Genomic DNA, 21822 nt, shown 5'->3' on the forward strand with positions numbered 1-21822 from the left:
AAAATACAGTGATATTTCAATACGTTAACATTTCATTTGAGAATTTCAATTCAATTTAATAGATAACTGCTAAGCAGTGGGAGCATGAACGAGAGTGGAAAAGAGAGAAAGAGAGGGAGAGATGGGTTTGTGGGTGGAAAGAGAGAGAGAGTAGGATTTGGTTAAGAGAAAGAGGGAGAGAGAGATAGGTGAAGACAGACAAAAACCTGGACATACCCCCACTCCTCCCAAAAACGTTCACTCCGCTCACTTGATTAGAAATTAGATTCTGAAAGAATAAATGGAAAGAGGCATTTTATTCAACAAAAACACGAAAATGTGTGACAGGTTCACAACCAGCTATGGCTAATAAGTACACTCGTTTGCACTAAAGGCCGAAATGACAGAAACAATGGTACAAAGACAAAATGGATCTCTTCTTCCTTCCTTGTGAAGTTCTATTAGTAGAAGGTGGTCATGGTCATTGGATCCAGTAATATCTCTATCTGACATTAGTAATATCTTGTTTGACTTTTTAAGTAAGCATCCCTACGCTTCCCTTAAATGTGTGGAAGCAACCGTTGAACTCACTAACTTCAAAGTAATCACTGATAGCAAGTGTAGTGGACTAGAGGAGTTGGTAATGGGGCCAAGTGTCCGTGGATGAGGAACTGGCAGATATCTTTCATCGTCAGGATGGTAATAGAATGTCAAGATCAACTGAACCAGCTATTTACCATTGGCTGCCTGCAACGCCTTTGGGGCTGCAGCAACTTTCCTTGCAAGATACTGAGGTTTTGGTTGAACCCCATTAGATCCATCTAAAATTTCATCTTCTCTTTCACTTTTACAGCTGGAATTTCTTCTCGGATATGAATTGCCAGGAGTTGTAAATTGAGCTGGAAGAGACGGGTCTGATATCATTCTTCTTTGTTGATACATCTCCGCTGATGTTCCACAGTTGTTGTAACGCATCACTGAACCAACAACTTTTCCAGGCTTTGCAGCACTGCCTGTTAATATAAGCAAACAAGATTAGCCACTTCAAAGCATCGAAAATGGGGAACTTCCTTGACTTTATTGAGCTCTAAACCAACTTAAATAAAAAGATATACGATAAAAGTATATATATTTACTTAATACGCTTTTTGAACAGTGAACTACTTAGAGAGTTAGTAACACCCAAAACTCTCGAATCTCATCCAGCATGTAATTCTGACAATCTTGTTTCGTGGAAGATTCCAAAAGAGCTATACACTTCATTATCTGTCTATCTTTTTCAGAGTCCTGTTAATATGTGTCCAAAGTCTCAACTGTAACTTTCAACTGTAACTTGGCAAGACTTTCCCGAATTTGGGTAGAAAGTCCTTAACTCCTACAGATTTGAGGAGTATGACATCAAAAGAACTTTAAATAGTTACATGTTCTGGCATAAACACATTAGATTCCAAAGAAAATAACAACTTTCATAGATTGCTCCAAAATTATCTATAAAAGCATCACAACATAGTTTTAAATTATCTCACTCAGGCGTCAGGTGTAAATCAAAATAGAAGGGGTAAAAGGAAATCTCAATACGTAACTCAGTGAAGTTGGCTAGCCACTTGTCCCAGGCTTTACTGCAAACTCAACTTAGTCAAGAACTCAAGACACTTTTGCATCTTTATTAAATATATGGTCTAAACTTTAAACTCTTAAGACATGGCTCAAAAACCCAAATGAAGGACTAAAAAAGAGGAATCTCTGATCATAACAATATTTGGGATTATGCATCACAGATGAGTCATATCAGACAATTGGAGCATATTAAAAGAAATACACCAGTATATCGTATCTATAAGATCTAGCATTGCCATTTTACTTGGGTATCGATATTAATATGCGCTGCACTTAACTAAGGAGACCACTGGAAACATAAGAGAGAAAGATTATGCACTACAATCTCTCTCTCACTCTCTCAATTCTGATCGAGTGTATTGATGCAATATCTACTTTTATAACAACACTGAAAAAACACCAAAGAAATCCATTTCACCTTGCGCTCTGGCAGGAACCTGGAGAGGAACTCTGGTCATAGGGATTCCACCGTTTCTATCTGGCTGCGGGTTTTCAATATCCTTGATGGAACATTTGGAAAAATCATCTGCAACCTCGACTGGATTCTGTGCATTATTATCCGAATAGACAACACACTGTCTGCATGAAGAAAATAGTATGACTTAATTTAATAATACCCCTGGTCCCTGGACAAATTATAATATAAAAAATTGTAAAATACCCATAAGAGGAAAAAAGATTAGTGCATCTACAATCACACAATCTGGATACCTGGGCAGTGATGCATGTTGCCTGTCAAGAGGAATAGCTCTTGCACCATTGCCATACTGCTCCTCAAGACATGCGAATTGCTTCTTAAACTGATCCACAGCGCTGAAAAAGACAAGAGTATTAGGGTTATTGTTGTCTCAAGAAGCCTAAAATTGACAAGTGAAATTACTGGTAGTATCGCAACAATATACTCTTGAGCTCAGGACTTTATCAGATAAGTGAGTAATGTGCGAAACAACGCATGAATTAAGTCCTTCATCTTTCATTTCACAACAGGAAATGAGGCTATTGATGGTCCAGAGTTCAGACTTCTTAAAAATATGAGCAAAAGAAAATTGATTTTAGCAAATGGAGGTTCTTTTATTTTGAATATTTCCCCTTCTTCTTTGACTATGCATTGAAACACTAAATATTCACTTCTATACCAATAAATTTCAACCAAATCCAGGTCTAATACAGCAAGTCTCACAAACTTCATCAAGTAAGTTAGCTAACACACACAGTCTGTTTAGTTTCTTCGTTGAATTTCATTTCTCTGAAAAAAGGTTTGATCTGGGTTTCCTTTGATGTTCATTCTTTTCCTTCTAATCTAAGTCCAACTATTTGGGACATCATGCAACGCATACCTCCTTTGTTCGGGTTTTGAGCATCTAATGACTAGGTTTGGATGAGTTCCATAACATTTTTCTGAGTTGCAACTTTATTCCCTTGAAGGAGGGATTTAGTCCCAACACCTTCAGCCCAACCTCCCAAAGCTTGAACAATAAGTCACTAGACACCTTCAAATTTATAGAGCATATACATATATTATAATTGAGAAATCTAGAATAGAACTTTGATAATGTGTCACTAAAGAGCTAAGGGTTAATATCATTAATCATCAGGCGTGAAAGTAAAGTAACATGGAAACTTCATATTCTCGAAAAAAATCTGTGTTGGACGCTCATGTCGAACACACAAACACATTATGCTTAGGATTTTAAACTGGGGATTCTTTGGAAACCCTACAAGAATAAGAAATCAATCTATTAACATAGTCATAACTCCATGATATCCCCCTTGCATAGTATTTTATTTGTAAGGTAGCTCTTTGTTGTAAGGTTTTGAGCCCAAAATATAGTTGTGTAACTAAAGAATAGTCATGGTGTTCTTTTTGTTACTTAGCTGTGTCCCGGTGTCTTATTTCATATAGGTCTCTGTGTCGGACACCAATACATGTGTCAGTGTCAATGTAACCTAGCGTAAAAGTATTGCAAAAATCAGTAAGTAGATTACTCCTTATTTATTGAAATGTTGCCTCAGATTGGTGGGAGGGAAAGAAGACTTATATACCTCCTGAATATCTAGAAAGATCGTAGACTATAGATTTAGAAATCTGTACCTTGGATACATGAAGCCTACCGGCTCAATTCCCTCCAGAAATTCTTTCAACATCTTTGGATGGTACTCAAGAATTTCTCGATAAATGAGCTCTCGAACATCTTCCTTAGTTATCCTCCGTCTCTCAAATTCAAATTCCATCTTCGTTACCGGTTGAGCAGAAGGCTCCCTCTCAACCTTGGCCAAGCCCCTAAAATATGGATCTGCCAAGGCCTGATACCTTGTTGCACAAATCAACTCCATTAGATTCAACATGCATAGCTTCGAAGTAGAATAGATAATATGTATGCCCACTGTACCTCTTCCGCAGTAGGTCGGTCCTTGGGTTCAAATGCTAGCATCCTTTCTAATAAACGAAGTGCTAATGGATCTGCATTTGGAAACTTTTGGGCAAAAGGTATAGGTCTTTTCTTGCGCATGCTTAATAAATACCTACGGGCCTTCTCATTTCGTACCTATAAGTAAGAAAAATGTTCTAACACTGAATATAATAACCAATAAGTGCACAATTTTCAACAATCATCATGCAAGAAACATACCCTATTAGTTGCTTCTGTAGAAGGTGTCCCTAGCAAATCGGTCATCAGATCCAATTGATGGACTACATTCTTTCCAGGAAAGAGAGCCTTCCCTGTTAAAATCTCCGCAAAGATGCAGCCAATACTCCATATATCTATTGCTGGAGTGTACTGTAAGAAATCAAGAAAGTGGAACATGTTACCAAGCGGAAAACAGAGTACAAATCCGCAGTACAGCCTTACTATAATCTCAAGACATGCTCATAAATGACTTGTCATCCCCAGTCCCCATCTCACCTCATTTCCAAATTTTCTGAGTCTGAAGAAAAAATAGAGCTACATTCCCAACAATCGTTGCTTTCATTTAACTCGTTGACTGAGGTATGCTATTATGGGCTTTGCCTGATAATTTTTTTGTTTTTTTATGATCCTCTCTCTATCCCTCTTCTTCTATATGTATTTAAATTATCAAATGGAAATATGAGAGACTTATTAGTGTTGTTGCATAAGTAACTACCACGATAATGACCCAATGGGTCCTAAGCATTTCGAAAAGAATAACGAGTATAATAAACTACTTCCAAGAAAACAAAAAACAAGAGCAGCTTATGCACCTTGGAGAAAAAGGATCCACACAATTCCGGTGCTCTATACCACCTTGTTGCAACATAGTCCTTAAACATACAAATTTGATATAATTAGATTTGGAAGCTGCAGTGACAATCAAATTCGCTATGGTGGGAAAAGAAGAAGAAAAAATTTATTTAATTGCCAACTATACTGATTACAGCTTAAAAGAGTATAAGTACCGTCCAAAATATGGCTGTGGGAGTATCATTGAAGGCAACTCGAGCAAGACCAAAGTCACATATCTTGAGCTTACAGTCAGCATTGGCTAGAATATTCTTCGGTTTTAAATCCCGGTGAAATACATTTGCTGCAGAACTCACATAGATAAGTCCACAAAAAAAAGAAAAAATCACATGTGATGAAGGTGAATCGCGTAACACATACATATACACTAGTGGGCAGACACAACATACACATATGTGAAGATAGTAACAACTTGGTAACAGGTACCTGTATGTATGTACTTCAGGCCACGAAGAAGCTGATAGAGAAAGAATTGATAATGTTCAAGGGTCAAATCATCGTTCGCTTTAATAACCTGGTGCAAATCGGATTCCATGAGCTCAAAAACAACATAAATGTCTTTGAACTCCCTTCTTGAAGGAGGCAACAAGATGTGCTTAATCTCAACAACGTCAGGGTGACGGAGGAGTCTAAGAAGCTTTATCTCGCGGAGAATGCGCTGTGGCATCAGATACATGTTCGAAGATATCATTGATCTTCTTAATCGCAACTTTCTCCCCTAAATGTGTATCATAAGCAGAGCAAACAACACCATAGCTTCCTTTACCGATAACTTCTTCTATTCTGTACCGGTTTCCCTCACCATACTCTGTAAAAAAATCTACTTCTGCAGATACCTGCACCATCAAAGGAATAAATGTTAAGGGTCTGAGAAAATTCACAGTGGTATAAAAGTTGGTAGCACGGCCCAAAAAATAGTTCAGAAAACAAAATTAGGATAACAGTTGGTGACCACAAATACTAGCGTTATATCTTTACACCTCAACAAGCCTGATTCATTGTAAAAGCCAATACGACTAACAACATATCATAAAAAGGGATAGAAGTAGGAGAACGCAACCTACAACTGATACAAAGCCAGGGAACAAACAGAAAGAGGCCAGGATAATTGTTTCACAATTGCACACTTTGCCAACAAAGCATCTATATTTTATTGAGCAATATACTCAAAACGATAGCAACAAGGACCTGTTAACCAAAGACCTCTCCCTAGTTTCCTGAGATAAGCATCCTCGCTACCACATTCCAAACGAGGCGAAAAGAAACTATCTACCAAAGTCTATCCTTAAATATCCACAACATAAATATCCAGAGATCCATCAGGAAATGGGTTGAAGCACCATGTATCCATACATCCCAGATAAAATGTAAAAGGGAAATTGCAGGGCAAATGAACGAAGAGGCAACAAGTGATCACATGATCAATACACTACATATTTTTGCCCTGATTGGTGTATAAAGGTAGTCTATAGAATATTTAACAACTTTAAAACTCTTCAACCATGCAAGGAATTATTTAACAACATGGCTTATAACATTACACCCAGTTCTGAACATCAAATAAACCAAATTCTACTAATCTAACATGTCTACCAATAACAAAAATGAAAATGATTAGTTTAAGTACCTTCTTTCTCTGATCCGGCTGCATTTTATCAATAAATTCTCAAATCAATCTCCAAAGCTGAAACTAGCTACAAACATGTCCTCACAACCAAGACTTTCAGATGACACAGTATCAAAATCCACTAAAAATAAGCTTAAACGCAAACACAACAAACTTGAAAAAGACAACAGAGATCTTATGATCAAAACAATCTTATTCCTCAAAACACACAACTACCCCCAACTTAATTAAACCAAAAGAACATTTTTTTTACCAATATTTCTACAAAATGTAAGCTTGAAAACAATAGTTAGAGATTGTTTTCACTTAAATAAGTGGAAAGATCGACACTTTAGATAAAATGAAGAAGAAAGGCGATGATAACTAGTAACTTGTGTAGCTAAATGTAAGCTGGAAACTACAAAGTATAATTTTTATTTTATTTTTAATAAAGTTTTGAGTCAATGGGTAAAAAAGTGAGGTGGAAATGAGGAGAAGGAACTTAGATTTGATCGAAACAAACAAGAAAGAGAGAGATTGATAGAGAGAGAGAGAGATATTTTGAAGAGAGTTGAAAATGAAGACAATGAGTCTACAGAAGAGAGAGAGAGGACAAAAGTGACACTGTCAAATTTGAAAAGTAGTTTCCTATTTTTGAGAATTTGAAACGTTTTTATATTGAAAAGTAGTTTCCTATTTTTTAGATTTTTAAAATGTTTTTGAAAAACGTTTTTTCTTTTCATTGTTTATATAGGAAAGGCAGGCATAGGTTTCTATTTTATAGATTTTTAGGAATTTATATGATGCATGCAAGAACAGGTAAACAATGTACGTACAAGCACTGAATTTTCCCACTTGTGATTAGTTTATATTTCTAAACAAATTGGAGGAGGTTGATTAAGAAGGAAAATTCATTAAACAGTAACAGTGTCCATCTTCTACCAAGATCAAGCATGACTATGAAGTATGAACTTACTGAAATTCTAAAACCTATTTAAAAATATTTCCTTGTCTTTCAACAAAACGTTCGTTTGTATTTTTGCAACAACTTATCCATATGTTCCTCAATTTCGTTGGAAATTGGTCACATCTACCTGTTAACCGTGTTTGTTTCACAAAATACAGCTTGTGGTACGAATGAGTTCCCGACCATCTTAGACAAAGTTTCTTGCCAATTCATAGACCAAGCTTTGTCTAAAATAATAATGGCATGTGAGAACTGAGATAGAATACATGGGAATCTTGTTGCCTTGCATGTGCATGTCGAACTGATAATATTATTCATTGAATATTGAATTGTGTGGATGGGTATTAAGTGCACATGCGGTGATAAAATCTGTTCACGCGCTATATATTGAGCTAGCCACCTTAGAGATGTGCCTATTAGATTTTGAGATCTTTCCACTCGTATAATTAAGACGTACTATGTATTTTGGTTTTGAATTGGATGCTCCTATTTTTAAATGATAAAGAGAAACATTAAATGTGTAGCATGATACAAAAAATCATCAGGATCAAATTCATTTTACAAATCAATGTGAGATTTGTTCTTATTATAAGTTATCTCTTTGATAAGCACAACACAAACACTATCGCTCTTACTGTCTTGTTGCGTTCGTTTTTTCTTCTTCTTTTTCATCTGGTTTTCTTAAAATATTCAACAGTACATTTGGTGTCTATGTGCTTAGAGGTTTAAAGCAACCAATCACTAATCAGAGTGTTGTCGACCGAAGACCCCAAAGTGTCACCTTCACAAAACCAATTCCTTCTCCACTAGCAAGTGACAGGTGGTTACAGATTTTGTGAAAAAAAAAAAGTTGGTGGTCACAGAAAAGGGGCACTCCAAAAGCTGAGAGAAAAGACTACATGGTGGATGTCAATTTTCATATTTTGGACAATTGATTAACAACAAGTATTTTTAGTCTTTAGTTCTTTACCACCCGTATTAATCGAGTTCCTAAGACAAGACAACGCACGCTTACAAGTTACAAGTCCTAATCCACATTTCGATATGAATATTAAATTTTACCATTGCTAGTAGCCTAGTACGTACGTACTTATATATATCTCCATAAATCATTAACTTAGTTATTTACCTGCACTTGCCAACCAACCTAATATCATATCGAGTTATATATATACATCAAATGAAGAGATGTATCTACATTAGTTATAATCAACCTTATTTAATTGCTTGACTAGAAAATAATTGCATCATTCATCAGTAACGCGCACAATCTGGCTCTGGGTCAATATTAATGAGTTCAAATCTGTGTTGTAATCCATCTTGACGGAATTATTCACATTACTTAAATCTAAAATACAAAACCATCAACTTCAAGGTTTTCTTAAACTTGATTAAATGAACGTGCAATATGAGCTTGTAATAATAATTATTGGAGGATTACAAGTTACATGATAAGGTAAGCTAAAGAATATATGAGACCTCCTAATATATGGTTGTAACATGATCCACATTTCACTTTCATGGGCCAATCTGTTCCATGAAAGATCCTAGCTACCTAATTTCAACCTGATATGATAAAGTGAAGGATCCAAATTAGGCCATATTTATACCTCTTAATTTTGTATCATACAAGCCAATCACAAGACCACATGAACCGGAAAGCAAAATCAAAGGCATAAACAGGAATGGTTAGGATTTGTTTTCCCCTGTTCTAACTAAAATAATAGCACACCACAATCACGCCGTATGAGTGCAACTATTGGGTTCGATTCCTTGCAAGATAAAACTAGGTAAGCAAGCGAGCACTATTATATAGTAAGGGTCCCATGTAGTAAAAGCATAAATGAAAGTTAAGAAGCATAAAGAGTAGTACTCATAATTGCAAAGGAATAGCACTACAAAAGATCAAGGAACTTTCACACGAAGGAAGCTTCTATCTTGATGTTGAAGCTAAAGAGATCCTTGGTGACTAATAGAGAGGCATGCTAGCTTGCTGAAAAGAAAATGACAACGGACCAGTGATAACAACAGAATGACGATTACAAAGAGCAAGCTGACTAGCTGAGCCGCCAATACCTGCATGTTCTGTTTAAACAGGGCAGAGGAAATACTTCAATTCAGCAGGCTCCTATGTGGTAAACGTGAAAACAGCTCCAAAACTGATTGAAGTGAAAATAATTCAGAGAATGCACTACAATTGCGGAGAGGAGACTATCTTCCAGCACACTCCCTCACACGCATATTCATGTGTTCACAGATTGACAATAACAAACCTTTATCTCACTTAATACCAAGCAACAACACCAAAAAAGACGTGTTACTCTTATTTTCTCACATATCAAACTTTTTTTTAAAAAATACAATAATAATAAAGAAAAATAAAATCAAGGAAAAAGAAATGAGGAAACCCCACTTAAATTAGATTTGGCAATGACAAACTCATTTACAATGCACTTACACTTTACACAGCCTAAGCACCATGAAAGTACAATATATCCCTTGAAAATGATCTTACACCCACTTACACACAGGCACAAAAAAATCAGAACCCCATTTAAACTATAGCAATCTGAGATCCCAAAATACATCAGTACAAGAACCAAACCCCAGGAGATATATGTTGACTTCAGAAAGATAATGTATCTCCAAACAAGCCCGGCAGTATTGACAAAGCTGTGGAAAATTTCAACATGGGCACTTCTGAAGACATGGTACACTTCAGCACACACCTCATGGTCGATTGGCATCTAGAATACTTCAATATGGAGGTGTTGTCTTTATGGCCTCAGTTAATTTGTTCCAAAACACAAAGAGTGGGTTATTTTCTCATGACTTCGTCCTACTATGGGCAAAAAATATTGAATGTCGCAACAGAAAAACACCTAAGAAACAATTGAAGATCTTTCACCACCTCAACTACTCTTGCACCACCACCTGGGTCTCTGCTAAAAAAATTGGGTCACCTGAAACAGTGAACATAGAATTTAATCATAGATAAAACAATTACATATAAACATTACAACTAAACAGGTTAATACTGCAGCCTGCATCACATTTAATACATGGCCACCTCCGGTAAACAGAAAATCAGTCCATGTATTTTGATCGACGTTTTAATCAGCAGGGAATCAGACTTTGAACAATACCAGAGTGAAAAACTCAAATGCCCTGTTCTCAGCTTAATTAGCAAGTCAAAGTTTTGATGCACGTGAAGTAATCTAACTGATCATATTCTAAAAAGACATAACAATCCAAACAAAAATTACTATATATGTGCTAAGAGTTGCAAGATTCAATTGAATAAGGTACAACTCTGTCAATCGGCGGGGAGAGATGGGTGAATAAGCAAAATAGATACGGTTTGTACTCATCTTATTGGCCTTATTTGTCAAAAGAGGAATCTAATTAATGGAGGAGAAGAAGCAAGTTATATATCTTCTACATACTCCTCAAGGCTCAGACATAAACAAAGAGCTTGAACATATACATCAATTGAAACTGGCAAGAAGCTGAATAAGACAACAGAAGGTAGAAGTACTAGTAATGTGTTTCGTTAAGTGATCTCGTCATAGAATGGACTGAAAGCCTATAGAACCTCAAATATGAAAATGACATTGAAACCACATTTAGCCAAAACCCTCTTACCTCATCGATTTGCCCAAGTGAGATACTAAGCTTCCAACTTTTCTTTGGCCTTCCATGCAGCATACTTTGCCCGCTCCTGTTTGTACCTTTTCAACTCTTTGACAGCTGCAAGAAGGATGTGCAGTGAAACTGGCAGAAAGAACGGCTGCCAAAAGCGACAATGCACATGAGCAAACGCTATACTTATGGACATGCATAAATTGCAAAGCTAAAGTCCTCACATTTAAATAAATGAAACCCACAATGGTAACCGAGCCTAAGACCTTTGGCCCACAAGCCCAAGTTTTAACAAGTAGACCACTGGACGCCTTCAGAAAAAGTACATTTTGTAGCATTTTATATGATGACCGTATAATCGTACATACATTAATTACAGGTAAGAGGAACAAGAAACCTCATAGAGGGTACAAGTTCTACTTCACACACTTTGCCAAAACCTTAGACTAGACAAGGGAAAGTTATTGAATGAGTCCATTTGCATGGCTAATTTCATGTACAGTTACAACTTGGGCAGGCCTAACAGAGGCTAACAAGTTTAAAATTTTAATGTGACCAAAGGTTAATGCCGGTAGAGAAGCCTCCAGTATACAAATACCAACCGTGTAGATGGCAAAGCAATGCTCAAACGAGTAGTAGCTGATTGACATGATGGAGGGATGAAAGAAAGCGTCCTCAGCTAGTGCCTTTGCTTTCCTCGACAACACTGAAAAGAGGGAACCAACATAAGATGCATATTTATATAGTCTCATCATAAGAAATGAAGATGAATATTATCATGCCATACATACTTATTTTCATTCATTAGTGTTTAAGAGAGTAAGTACCAGTTGATGAGTCATAAATTCCGAGAGAGGCATTGCTTTGAGCCAGACTTGCAGCCTCTAGTGAAACTTTCACCTGCCAAATGCCCAATTAGATAAGACAAATAATTTGTTCTGAGAAATCTTACCCACAATCGATCAGGATGATGATATTGGCTGCATCATATTTTTATGAGTTCTTAATAGGCCTGGACATGACAGCCTAGATTTACATAATGAAGATGATTTCCATTGGAGAAGATTCTCTACTCCAAGGATCGCAAAATGGTGCCAAGATGTCTCCCTTCACCACTATGTATACAGTCAACATATACAGGAAGTTGTGCAGAAAAAGGTGCTTGCTGTATATTATTCAATAAGCTTATTTTTTTTAGAATAAAAGACCTCCACCCAGCAAAACTAAAATAAAAATCAAAATAGCAACTACTATATCAAAGCTAACCTGTTTCCCAATTTCATCCTTGATAATCATCCTTGGAAGTGACTGCACCTGCACAGTGAACAAAAAACGTAATCTGATTAAGGAATGGGGTATAAAAGATAATCGATGCAAAAAACTAGTATTAAAATTTATCTTAAAGCATCAAGAAGTACCAATTTGGAAAGAGATCCAAGAGTTGTGACACATGAAATAAGATTCGAACATGTATGGTGCGAGACAAAACATCCAATTCCTAGAAAACAAATAGCATCACGGACACAATTTACTGACCATTCTGTATGAGTAATACGGACCAAAGAAATCATCAAACAATAAATCTATACTAATCTAATAAGAATTAAATTTTGGAGATTGAAAGTTATGTGTGACATAACCAGATTTCATCTGACACTACTATTTTTTGCGAGCCCAAACAAAAAATTCTTAGAAACAAGCTTTCAAAAAGTTTGGAACTGACACTACTTACATAATCAGGAAATAAATTGTGTGGCGGTCCCAAATTGAAAAATGATTCCCATTCATGCATGTAGTTCCGTATGGAAGAAGAGAAAGAAGTGTGAAATACAAAATGATGTGATGCCACTCCCATGGATAAAACTTGACTGGCTGTTCAAGTGATCCTTCTTTTTGCCAACAGTTTAAGTCTGTCCGACTACCTCTGTGTCTTAGAAGATTAACCAAAGTAATAAAACTTGACATTTTATCAACCTCAACTCAGAGAAAAACAGTAATATTTTATCTTAAAAATTTAAATCACTGACAAAGGAATGCATTAATCAACAAGATCATCCCATCACCCCATACTCCCAAGTATATCACAAAAGTTCCTTAGTAACATGGACACTTCATATTCTTAGAAAAATCTGTGTCGGACACACAGACACATGAACACTTTCAGCATAAATTCCATACACAACCTGAATTACAACAAATAGCATTCAAGATTTATAGAGATTCTCAAACCAGTTTGTTTGTAATTTAGAAGTAACAAGGTCTTGATTTTAGTAATCGCATTTTCTATGACATAAGTGCATGATAACTGTATATGTTGGATTTAAAATATTGAAATGCAGAGAGATGCTGCTCCTGGTAAAATAAATTTGGTATCATAAAATTGCCTATAACAGGTTGATATGATAGTTGAATCAGTAAAAAGGGTGTGGTTATCATGTAATATAGCTTCACAAGTTTGTATATATATAATATAGACTTCTCACCATTCCGTAAATCCTCTTGCACTAGCCAAAAAATTGGAGACTTCTGACTGTGCAGCAAAATGATTGTCAGAGTTAAGGCCAAAAAGTTGTCGAAGCTGACCCATGAAAACCTCAAAGACTTTCTGAAGATCCTGTTGCAGGATAAAATTCATTAGGAACACATCTAAGAATCAATGTATGCTCTTAATTTGTCAAGGCAGGAAGGAACCCCCTATAGGTTTACAGTCACAAAGTAGTTCAGAAGACTAAATTAAGCTTTCCTCAAATATCAAGTAACTACCATTAACATATTGGGCAGGAGAACTAGTCATCTCAAATAACCATCCCAAGTAGCCACCCCGACCCAAAAGTGAACTTACACAAGGGCTCATTTTTTTTGTGGAGATGTTCTTCCCTTGATGAAGATCATATCCACCAAATATTAGCTCATGATTATGTGTAACTGTGTCAAAACAAGTGTTTGAGTTTAAGGCTTTATCTAATGGTCCACACTTTTTCAGTTTTTGCAACACTTTTTGATAAGGTTAGACATACTCAAATGAGCTGATTTTTTGTGGATATGATCTCCATCGTGTGGAAAACATCTCCATACAAAAATGAGCCCTTACTTCATTGTCTAAGTGTTTTTCGGGATGGCTAGCTAGCCTGCCTCTTACATATTTGATTGCAACTAAAATTTTTATCATTCAAAAGATTGTGCTTATGATGACATTAATATTTCTCTTCTATGATTAGGGTAACAGCAAGAAATATGATGGGCTTAGATATGGATACCCAAGAATATGATAGGCTTAGCGATGAATACATATAAATCGGATTTGAAAGTAAACCCACAAAAGAGAGTTTTATTTTCTCATTTCATGGTGGTGTAAAATACATACAAGGATTGGTTGTGAATCACACAATGTACAGATGCGGAAATATATACGTAGGAAACATGTGACAGTATAAAATCGAAACACACCAGGGATTTGTCTAACTAAAAAAAGATTGACATATAAATGCAATGGTAATATCAAAATTGGAATAATGCCAAAAGGACAAAAAGTCATTCAGCAGGTTACCAAAGATGATTATGCAAGTTATAGCAGGTTTTGCACTTGACTTGAGATTCCTCGAACTTTTAGCTTAGAAGACGTCAACAGTTTGAAAAAAAAATGCTGAACCAATTGCATATCGGTGGTTTCTGACCTGAGCTGATAATGTGTGCCTGACAGGATTTCTGCTACTGGAATTTCTCGAACAGCTGGAAGGATTCCATACAATAACACCTCCCCACATCTACACAGTGTTCCCTTTAAAACTTAGTTACACGACAAAATTTCCCACCAAGAAATATTGGTGGAAACATAAGATGAGGAAGCATTTGGTACTAGCAACTCACTGGAGATATAAATCCATTTGTCATAGAAGTCTCTCCATTTGGAAGCTGTAATAGGAGTGGGCACTCATCTGCAGATGGTATATATCTGGTGAAATAGAATAAATAAACCATGTCAGATGCTTCTTCACCACAGAAAATTTCGACAAATTTTACGAATAAACATGCGAAATAAATATGAAAAACTAACAAGGAGCTCTTCAAGGCGAACTAGATCACAGGCAAAAGGTCCAGGTCAGCAGAAACATCTTTAAGAGATATTGCCTTTAAAAAATTTTGTGTATGGGATGCTGTGGTACCCCCCCAACACACAGTTGCTGGTTTATTTACTTGACTGAATGTCATATACATTCATAGTGTTTCTTTTCCATTATATTCATTAGAGGGCGTACTACTCATTCTGTCTACACATCAAGTGAAGTTCGTTTATAGAACCTAGGGGAAGATGGTTTCTGCATCTAAGTCTTTAGCTAAAAGGGAAGGATGCCGCTTCTGAGACAAAGAATGATCAGAAGCTTCCAATTGACCACCACCACCACTCCCCCTGAAAATCTAGATAGACACAAAACTTTTGTATGTATGACACAAAACTTTTGTACGTATGACACAAACCCACTTTCCAGCCTCCAATTTATTTTCACCCAAGTGGTGAAGATAATTACTTTAAGTTTTTTTTTTGCAACATAAGCTTCATCAGAAGAAAAAACAATGATAAAGGTAATGTTCCAATAAATTATACATTAAAGTTTCGAATAAGCACAAAGCAGAGGTTGATGTTCCTACACTTTAACTGTTCATGTCAAACATTAGAGTGACGATTTTCAGAATTGACTACCCTGGTCAATAAAATGATGAGATCTTGCATTGCTAACATTTCTCCATGAGTCACAAAGATTTGAACAAGCTAAACTTATTTTTGCAAATTAAAGTAAGGTGGGTGATGTGTCTGAGGGTAATGGGTGAAAGGATATACACCACAAAGTGCAATATTTTTGACCTTCCACCAGCTGCAATAGAAGTATCCAAGTGCCATTCATTTGAATTAACCTGTTTAGTTTCCAAAACAGTATTAGTTTATACTCTTAAAATAGTTATAAAACTGAATTGATCCAAGTAAATCCATCAAATGATTACCTTTATGAATAAAAATGAATCACTTAAAAAAAAAAATTAGACTACTTGGCTAAGCCATAATTACACCCATCATATATTGAAGGGCGGCTACCTAAATAGCAAATAAAATTACTCCTATGTCCCATTCAAAATCTTCCGGGACACCTACGTCACCTCCATCTCACTGAGGCAATGATGGTGACGATCACCACCACCACCACCATCAGTGTTGTTGACAACTTGACACCACACAATCGTTACGCCTCCTCTTCTTCTTACGCATCAGTCTCCTATGTATTCTTTCATCATAAAACAAGAAGATGAAAAAGAAACAGAGAATAAGGAAGGGGAGCAAAAGGGAGAGGAGATGGTGGTGGTTGCATCACAATGGTGGTGGCGGCTATTGGAGGTCAAACGGACTTTTTTAAGGGCACACCAGCTAATGATTATTAAAAAAGAATTATTGAATTTTGTGGTGTGCTCTTCAACATATACCCACCTTTCAAAGAGAAGTTGTATATATGGCGTTCTCATTTATTGCACTACACCGAGATGTAAAAGTCATATGATAATATTACGAATGACTATGGTTGTCCAAGCAAGATTCAAATATAAAACTGAAAATAATTAATTCAACCTGGACAGAAGCTCCCCTATTACTCCTAATGGAAGATCGCTTGTTATTCAAACCACGACTACGTTAAACAAGATCATACACTCATAAAGTTCATATTTCCTTGGCTAGACGTGTTAATATCAATGCTTGTTACCTCCAATTTCAGTGCTCAATAGTTTGACAGATGAAACAAACTATGAGATTATTGCTGAAACTTACAGCACTATGTGAAAACCCTAGAATCACAATATTTAGATGTTATGTATTCCAATATTAGAACAAAATCTTACAAAGAATGGAAGATCATTGGTGCTAAAGATGTAGCTGGATAACTTCTCGTCCCATAAAGAATGTGATGACTTTGGCGTATAGTGCAGGACCTGACCATTAGAAACAACACATTACATCAGAGGTACACAACAGAAACTTAAAATTAAGCACATCAATGTAGGAGGCTTAATTACTTGGCTTTCTACACTTATGTTTGCTACAGCTCCCAGAGACTCTACAACAGGAGCCAAGAAAATCTCGTCTATGTTTCGGAAATCCCTGCAAATACCATCGTAAGTGGATTGCCACAGATGATATGAGAAATAAATATTCAACTCTAGAAATGTACAAAGGAATCACATTAAAAGATGGATGACATTTTAAGCACTTGCAAAGGTTATAGGAACCTTCCACATTTTCAACCCAATTCACTAGAAAATTGTTACCTCAAGCAAAAGTTGTTGTAAAGGTAATATGTATTATATACTATCAAATGGGAAAGTAATAAGGTGAGATGCCCTAGATTACATAATCACTACATAAACAAAAGGTGAAACAAAACGAGCTACTAGCTAAGCTACAGTACAACTCAACAAAATATAATAACACCAACCCCCCCTCCCTTGCCCAGTAGGGAATTCCATCTGAATGCAGAGAGGCATATTTGTCCACTCATCTGAATGCAACTGCCTAAGGATTATATTAAGAAGTCTTTAACATGTCATAACTGGTAAGTTGTACACTTTTCAGCATATATTTGTTGATTATCAACCAAAATACAAAAAACAAAAAACAAATAATAATAATAATAATAATTGGTTAAAAACACAACATCTTCTAGAAATTTAACTTTTCATTGAGGGACAGTTCTGCTGAAAAGGTAGTATGCTCTCTTCCCCTACATGTCACATACTCATCTGGTATGGTATATTTTTACTTGTGACTAGTCCATGAACACGTGAGTTACCTCTAACAGACTACACATCAAAGTTCAATAATGAAGTACTCCTAACTAAGGTCCCTTAATACAATGTCTGGAATCACCATGGACTGTAATAACACGAGCAGGTCTTACTCTTTGTCAACCAAACCTAAGTTTCCATATACGGCAAGTACAGCAAAGGGTTCAGTAAGATAGATTTGCACTTAGCCACTTATTAGACTACTTGTTTCAATATGTAATACTAACTGCTAACTATAAGTCAATCATAACAAAAATATCTCTGAAAACAGAAGACAAAATTTCTTACCAGTCAGTAAATCCAATCTTGTGGGTCAGCATTCAAGAGACTAAACGAGAGCACAACTTTCCCATCAGCACCAACAGGCATAAATTCCCCTTGAGCCATCCCTTCTTCTTTCCCACCCTTCATAAAAAACTTCACAAAAACACTTGCAACATTATCCACCACATTCATCTCCCCAACTCTCCCTGTAACCCAAGCATGCCGATATTTCCCAACCACAACTCTAACCTCCTCATCTCTATTCACAACCACAACACTATAAACCTTCCCACCCAAACCTTTCACTAACAACTCATCCAACTCATCATCATCACTCTTCCCAAACTCAAAAGCATCCACCGCTCCACACCGCCAAAAACCCGTATCACCATAACTAACACAATTACCTCCCTCATTCTCTACCGTAACAGAAACTGTATAATTACTCCCACACCCTCCACAAACCAAATCATTCCCATTCAACTCCCTCATTTTTTCCAACACCTCAAACCCTAATTTCTCCACAACACTCTCATTTCCATCAAACCCTAAGGCCACCACTTGAAATCTACATGGTATATATAAACTATCTAACTCAATACGTTCCGATAAATCATGAATTTCTCGAAATGGTAATGGTGATCGGTATATCTCAATTGATTTCAATAAAAACGGTAGTCCTACAAATAATAATAAACAACAATTAAATTACATTAATTAATTATATAAAAAAGAAAGAGAGAGAAAAATTATACCTGAGATGAAAGAGAAGAGAACTGAAGTGATTAGAATGAGGCGTTTGAGTCCGGGTCTCGTTTTTCTCATTGTTTTTGGATCGAATAATAATTCTGCTTCTTCTTTGGTGGAATCCATTTTTTTGTTCAAGTGAGAGTGAAGATTGTTCTGAAATATCGGGAATTTGTTATACAGTGTAAATATCGGGTTGGAATTTATACTTTAAGTGGAAAGTATCGTGTTACATTTTTGATATTTCAACGGATATTCGTGATAAGATTTAGATTTTCGGCTAATCTCATTTAAACAATAGAGATGAGAAACTTCTAATGTGGTTTTGTTAGTTGTTTTCGGATGAGAGAATGAGACGAAGAATAGTTGATTTCCAAGCGGGGGGAGAAGATTAGGGAGGAAGGGGAATATTAGAGATAGGAGAAAAGTTGTGAGTTTGGGACAAGTGGACAACCAATTTTTTTGATGACGACACAAATTTTTGTTCACCCTATAATCACAGGAGATCTCCTAACCCTGGTCAAAAATTTATATAAATTACTCACATTTCTCTTCTATTCGCTGTCTTTATGTTTTTCATTCTTTTTTTAACCTTTTTTTCACTCATCTTTATTTTTTTTCCCTTCCTTTTTTCTACTGATTTGGGCGAGAGCATATATCATCGTGTTATTAGTACATATGATATTCTTAATATGTAAATGTATGATAAGTTTCCCATCTATTTATCAATAAAAATCAATGTTCTCTTCCAATAATTTTGTTGTTTGTTATTGAAGAGTTATTATTTTTTCTTCTTTTAAACAATGTCTTGTTCTCAGCTAATCCTTTATTGTATATCAACATATCGAAAAATAATAAAATGCATATTGATTTTGGTTTGTTATGTAGTATTGTTACCAAAATGTCAAAAACATATATGGGAAAAATGTAGTACTAGATAAAGTGGGCTTTAGGCCCAAGTCTACAAAGAGTTAAACCTTTAAACCCTATTCACAGGAGGAAGGTGATTTTCAATTCACCAGTGTAACATTCAACTAAAAGTACCATCATTTTTTCTAACCAAACTTGGATTTTTCATCCACCAAAGTTCATGTAACATGCTAGTTTATTATGTTATTTCGTTTCGAGTAATATGTTTGTAAGTTTGTTACGTCCACATTCGATGTTATTATTGTTATTAGATAAAACTAGTCTAACTAACTTTGTGTCTCGCATAGAATTTGCAATGTTGTACAATCATTACATTGCTTCCCTCCCAACTGAAGTTATTCCACTCACTGAGGCCATTGGAGCTCGATATATAACAGTTCGAATTACAAATATTAATCTAATTTATATGCTGAGGGATTATGTTTATGAGTTACTTCTCAGCCGTTGTTCAATTAAACCGTTGAATATTCTTGATTATCGTCCACTTGAATTATTCAGTAAGTGACTATTTAATCTTAACAATTTATTATATTGTATATAATATTTGTATATTTGTTATCTCATTTTGTTTTGTGTTGTGTTGCATTTAGAGTGTGCTGGTTTGCATTATGTTCCTCGAATACAGACCACGCCATTGTACATTTTCTTCCACTTCATGTACAATCCTAGGTACATGGGGAATATCAACTATAGTGACATTTATAGGCGAAATGTTGTCATCTGGATTCCTAATGGTGGTCGAAAATTAGTGTATCAGAGGCGATTGAATGACACTTATCTACCAATAGGAAGTTATCGCGATAGGAAGTTATCAGAAGTATCAATTGCATGATTATGATCTCAATATGAGGAGGTCCTTTGTTATTTGGGCAATGCAAGTGTTTACTCTCCAAGGGGGGCAAGGTATTGATTTTAGTAATCACATTTTCTATGATGTAAGTGCATGCGATATATAAAAATAAGCTAAATTAATAAGTTTTGCTTTTGCAACATAAGCCTCGTAAAAAAAACAAAAACAAAAACAAAACATAAGCTTCATCAATAATAATAAATAATAATTAACACTAGTAAATTAATCCTATAAAAAGGGAGAGAGATAAAATCAGACTTGAGATGAAATGAAGAGAAGAGAACTAAAGTGATTAAAATGAGACGTTTGAGACCGGCGAATAATTATGCTTCTTCTTTCGAATATATTTTTTTTTTTTGTGCGAGCTATTTTTTTTTGCTAAGTGGGAATGAAGATTGTTCTTTAAATATTAGGAAGTCGGCATAGAGTGTAAATATCGGGTTGGAATCTATACTTGAAGTGGAAAGTATCGACTTACATTCTCAATATTTCAACATTTCAACGGATATCGAGATATATATAATCCTATAAGTTTTAGATTTCATGCCAGTTTTAAAGATTTAAAGATGGAGATAAAGAATTTAATCTTAATCCTAACATTGACCTAGTCACTGATTATTAGGGTAGCAAAAGTGTAAAAGTGGTAGAGACCGAAATTGTTTTATTAGTTGTTTTGGGACTAGAGATTGGTTGGTGAGAGAATAAAATGAAGAATTGAGAGTATTTTTGATGATTTCTAACCAAAAAAGATTATAGTGGAAAGATAATATAAGAGATGAGATGGTGAAGAGAAAGTTCGTACGTTTGTGACAACCAATTTCTTGATGAAGGACGCTATTTTTTGTTCACCCCATAATAAAAATAGATCTCCTAATGTCGGTCAGAATTTGATAGTATTATTTTTTTCGCTTGAATTTGTCCTTTTACGTGTACCGAAGTTATTAGAAATACTATCTCTACGACTATGATATATCTCAATATAAAGAGGTCCCCCATTATTTGGGCAATGGAATTGTTCACTCTTCAAGAGGGGCAAGTTCTCTATCTCCATTGCCAAGAATGATAATTACATATCATAGGGATTTATGTATTTTTTACATTTTTGCCGGCTACTCTATGGTCCCTGGTGAAA

The 21822-nt window shown here is 35.6% G+C and overlaps 2 protein-coding genes and 1 pseudogene across 3 annotated transcripts in view; 1 reads left to right on the top strand and 2 right to left on the bottom strand.

The window, feature by feature from the left end:
• LOC147499389 (uncharacterized) overlaps positions 1 to 21822 on the top strand; it is a 93433-nt gene that overhangs the window by 53374 nt on the left and 18237 nt on the right. The window lies entirely within an intron of this gene.
• LOC147499398 (mitogen-activated protein kinase 15-like) lies at positions 278 to 6644 on the bottom strand. The gene is given in 11 exon segments (XM_086561204.1): positions 278 to 992; positions 2015 to 2175; positions 2308 to 2409; positions 3689 to 3900; positions 3987 to 4142; positions 4227 to 4376; positions 4820 to 4879; positions 5015 to 5142; positions 5286 to 5520; positions 5522 to 5695; positions 6487 to 6644. Coding segments are annotated over 11 exon segments (1686 nt in total). The 5' UTR covers positions 6511 to 6644; the 3' UTR covers positions 278 to 708.
• On the bottom strand, positions 9832 to 19341 carry LOC147499399 (uncharacterized; annotated as a pseudogene). Its single transcript, XR_015195855.1, has 14 exons — positions 18919 to 19341; positions 18188 to 18843; positions 17132 to 17216; positions 16958 to 17047; positions 15912 to 15985; positions 14942 to 15026; positions 14749 to 14838; positions 13551 to 13688; positions 12493 to 12572; positions 12341 to 12388; positions 11902 to 11974; positions 11677 to 11780; positions 11078 to 11222; positions 9832 to 10395 (listed from the first exon to the last, which is right to left on the bottom strand). The product of XR_015195855.1 is annotated as an uncharacterized LOC147499399 (transcript).

Source organism: Coptis chinensis, chromosome 5 (assembly GCF_015680905.1).
Source record: "Coptis chinensis isolate HL-2020 chromosome 5, ASM1568090v1, whole genome shotgun sequence".
Lineage (NCBI taxonomy): Eukaryota > Viridiplantae > Streptophyta > Magnoliopsida > Ranunculales > Ranunculaceae > Coptis > Coptis chinensis.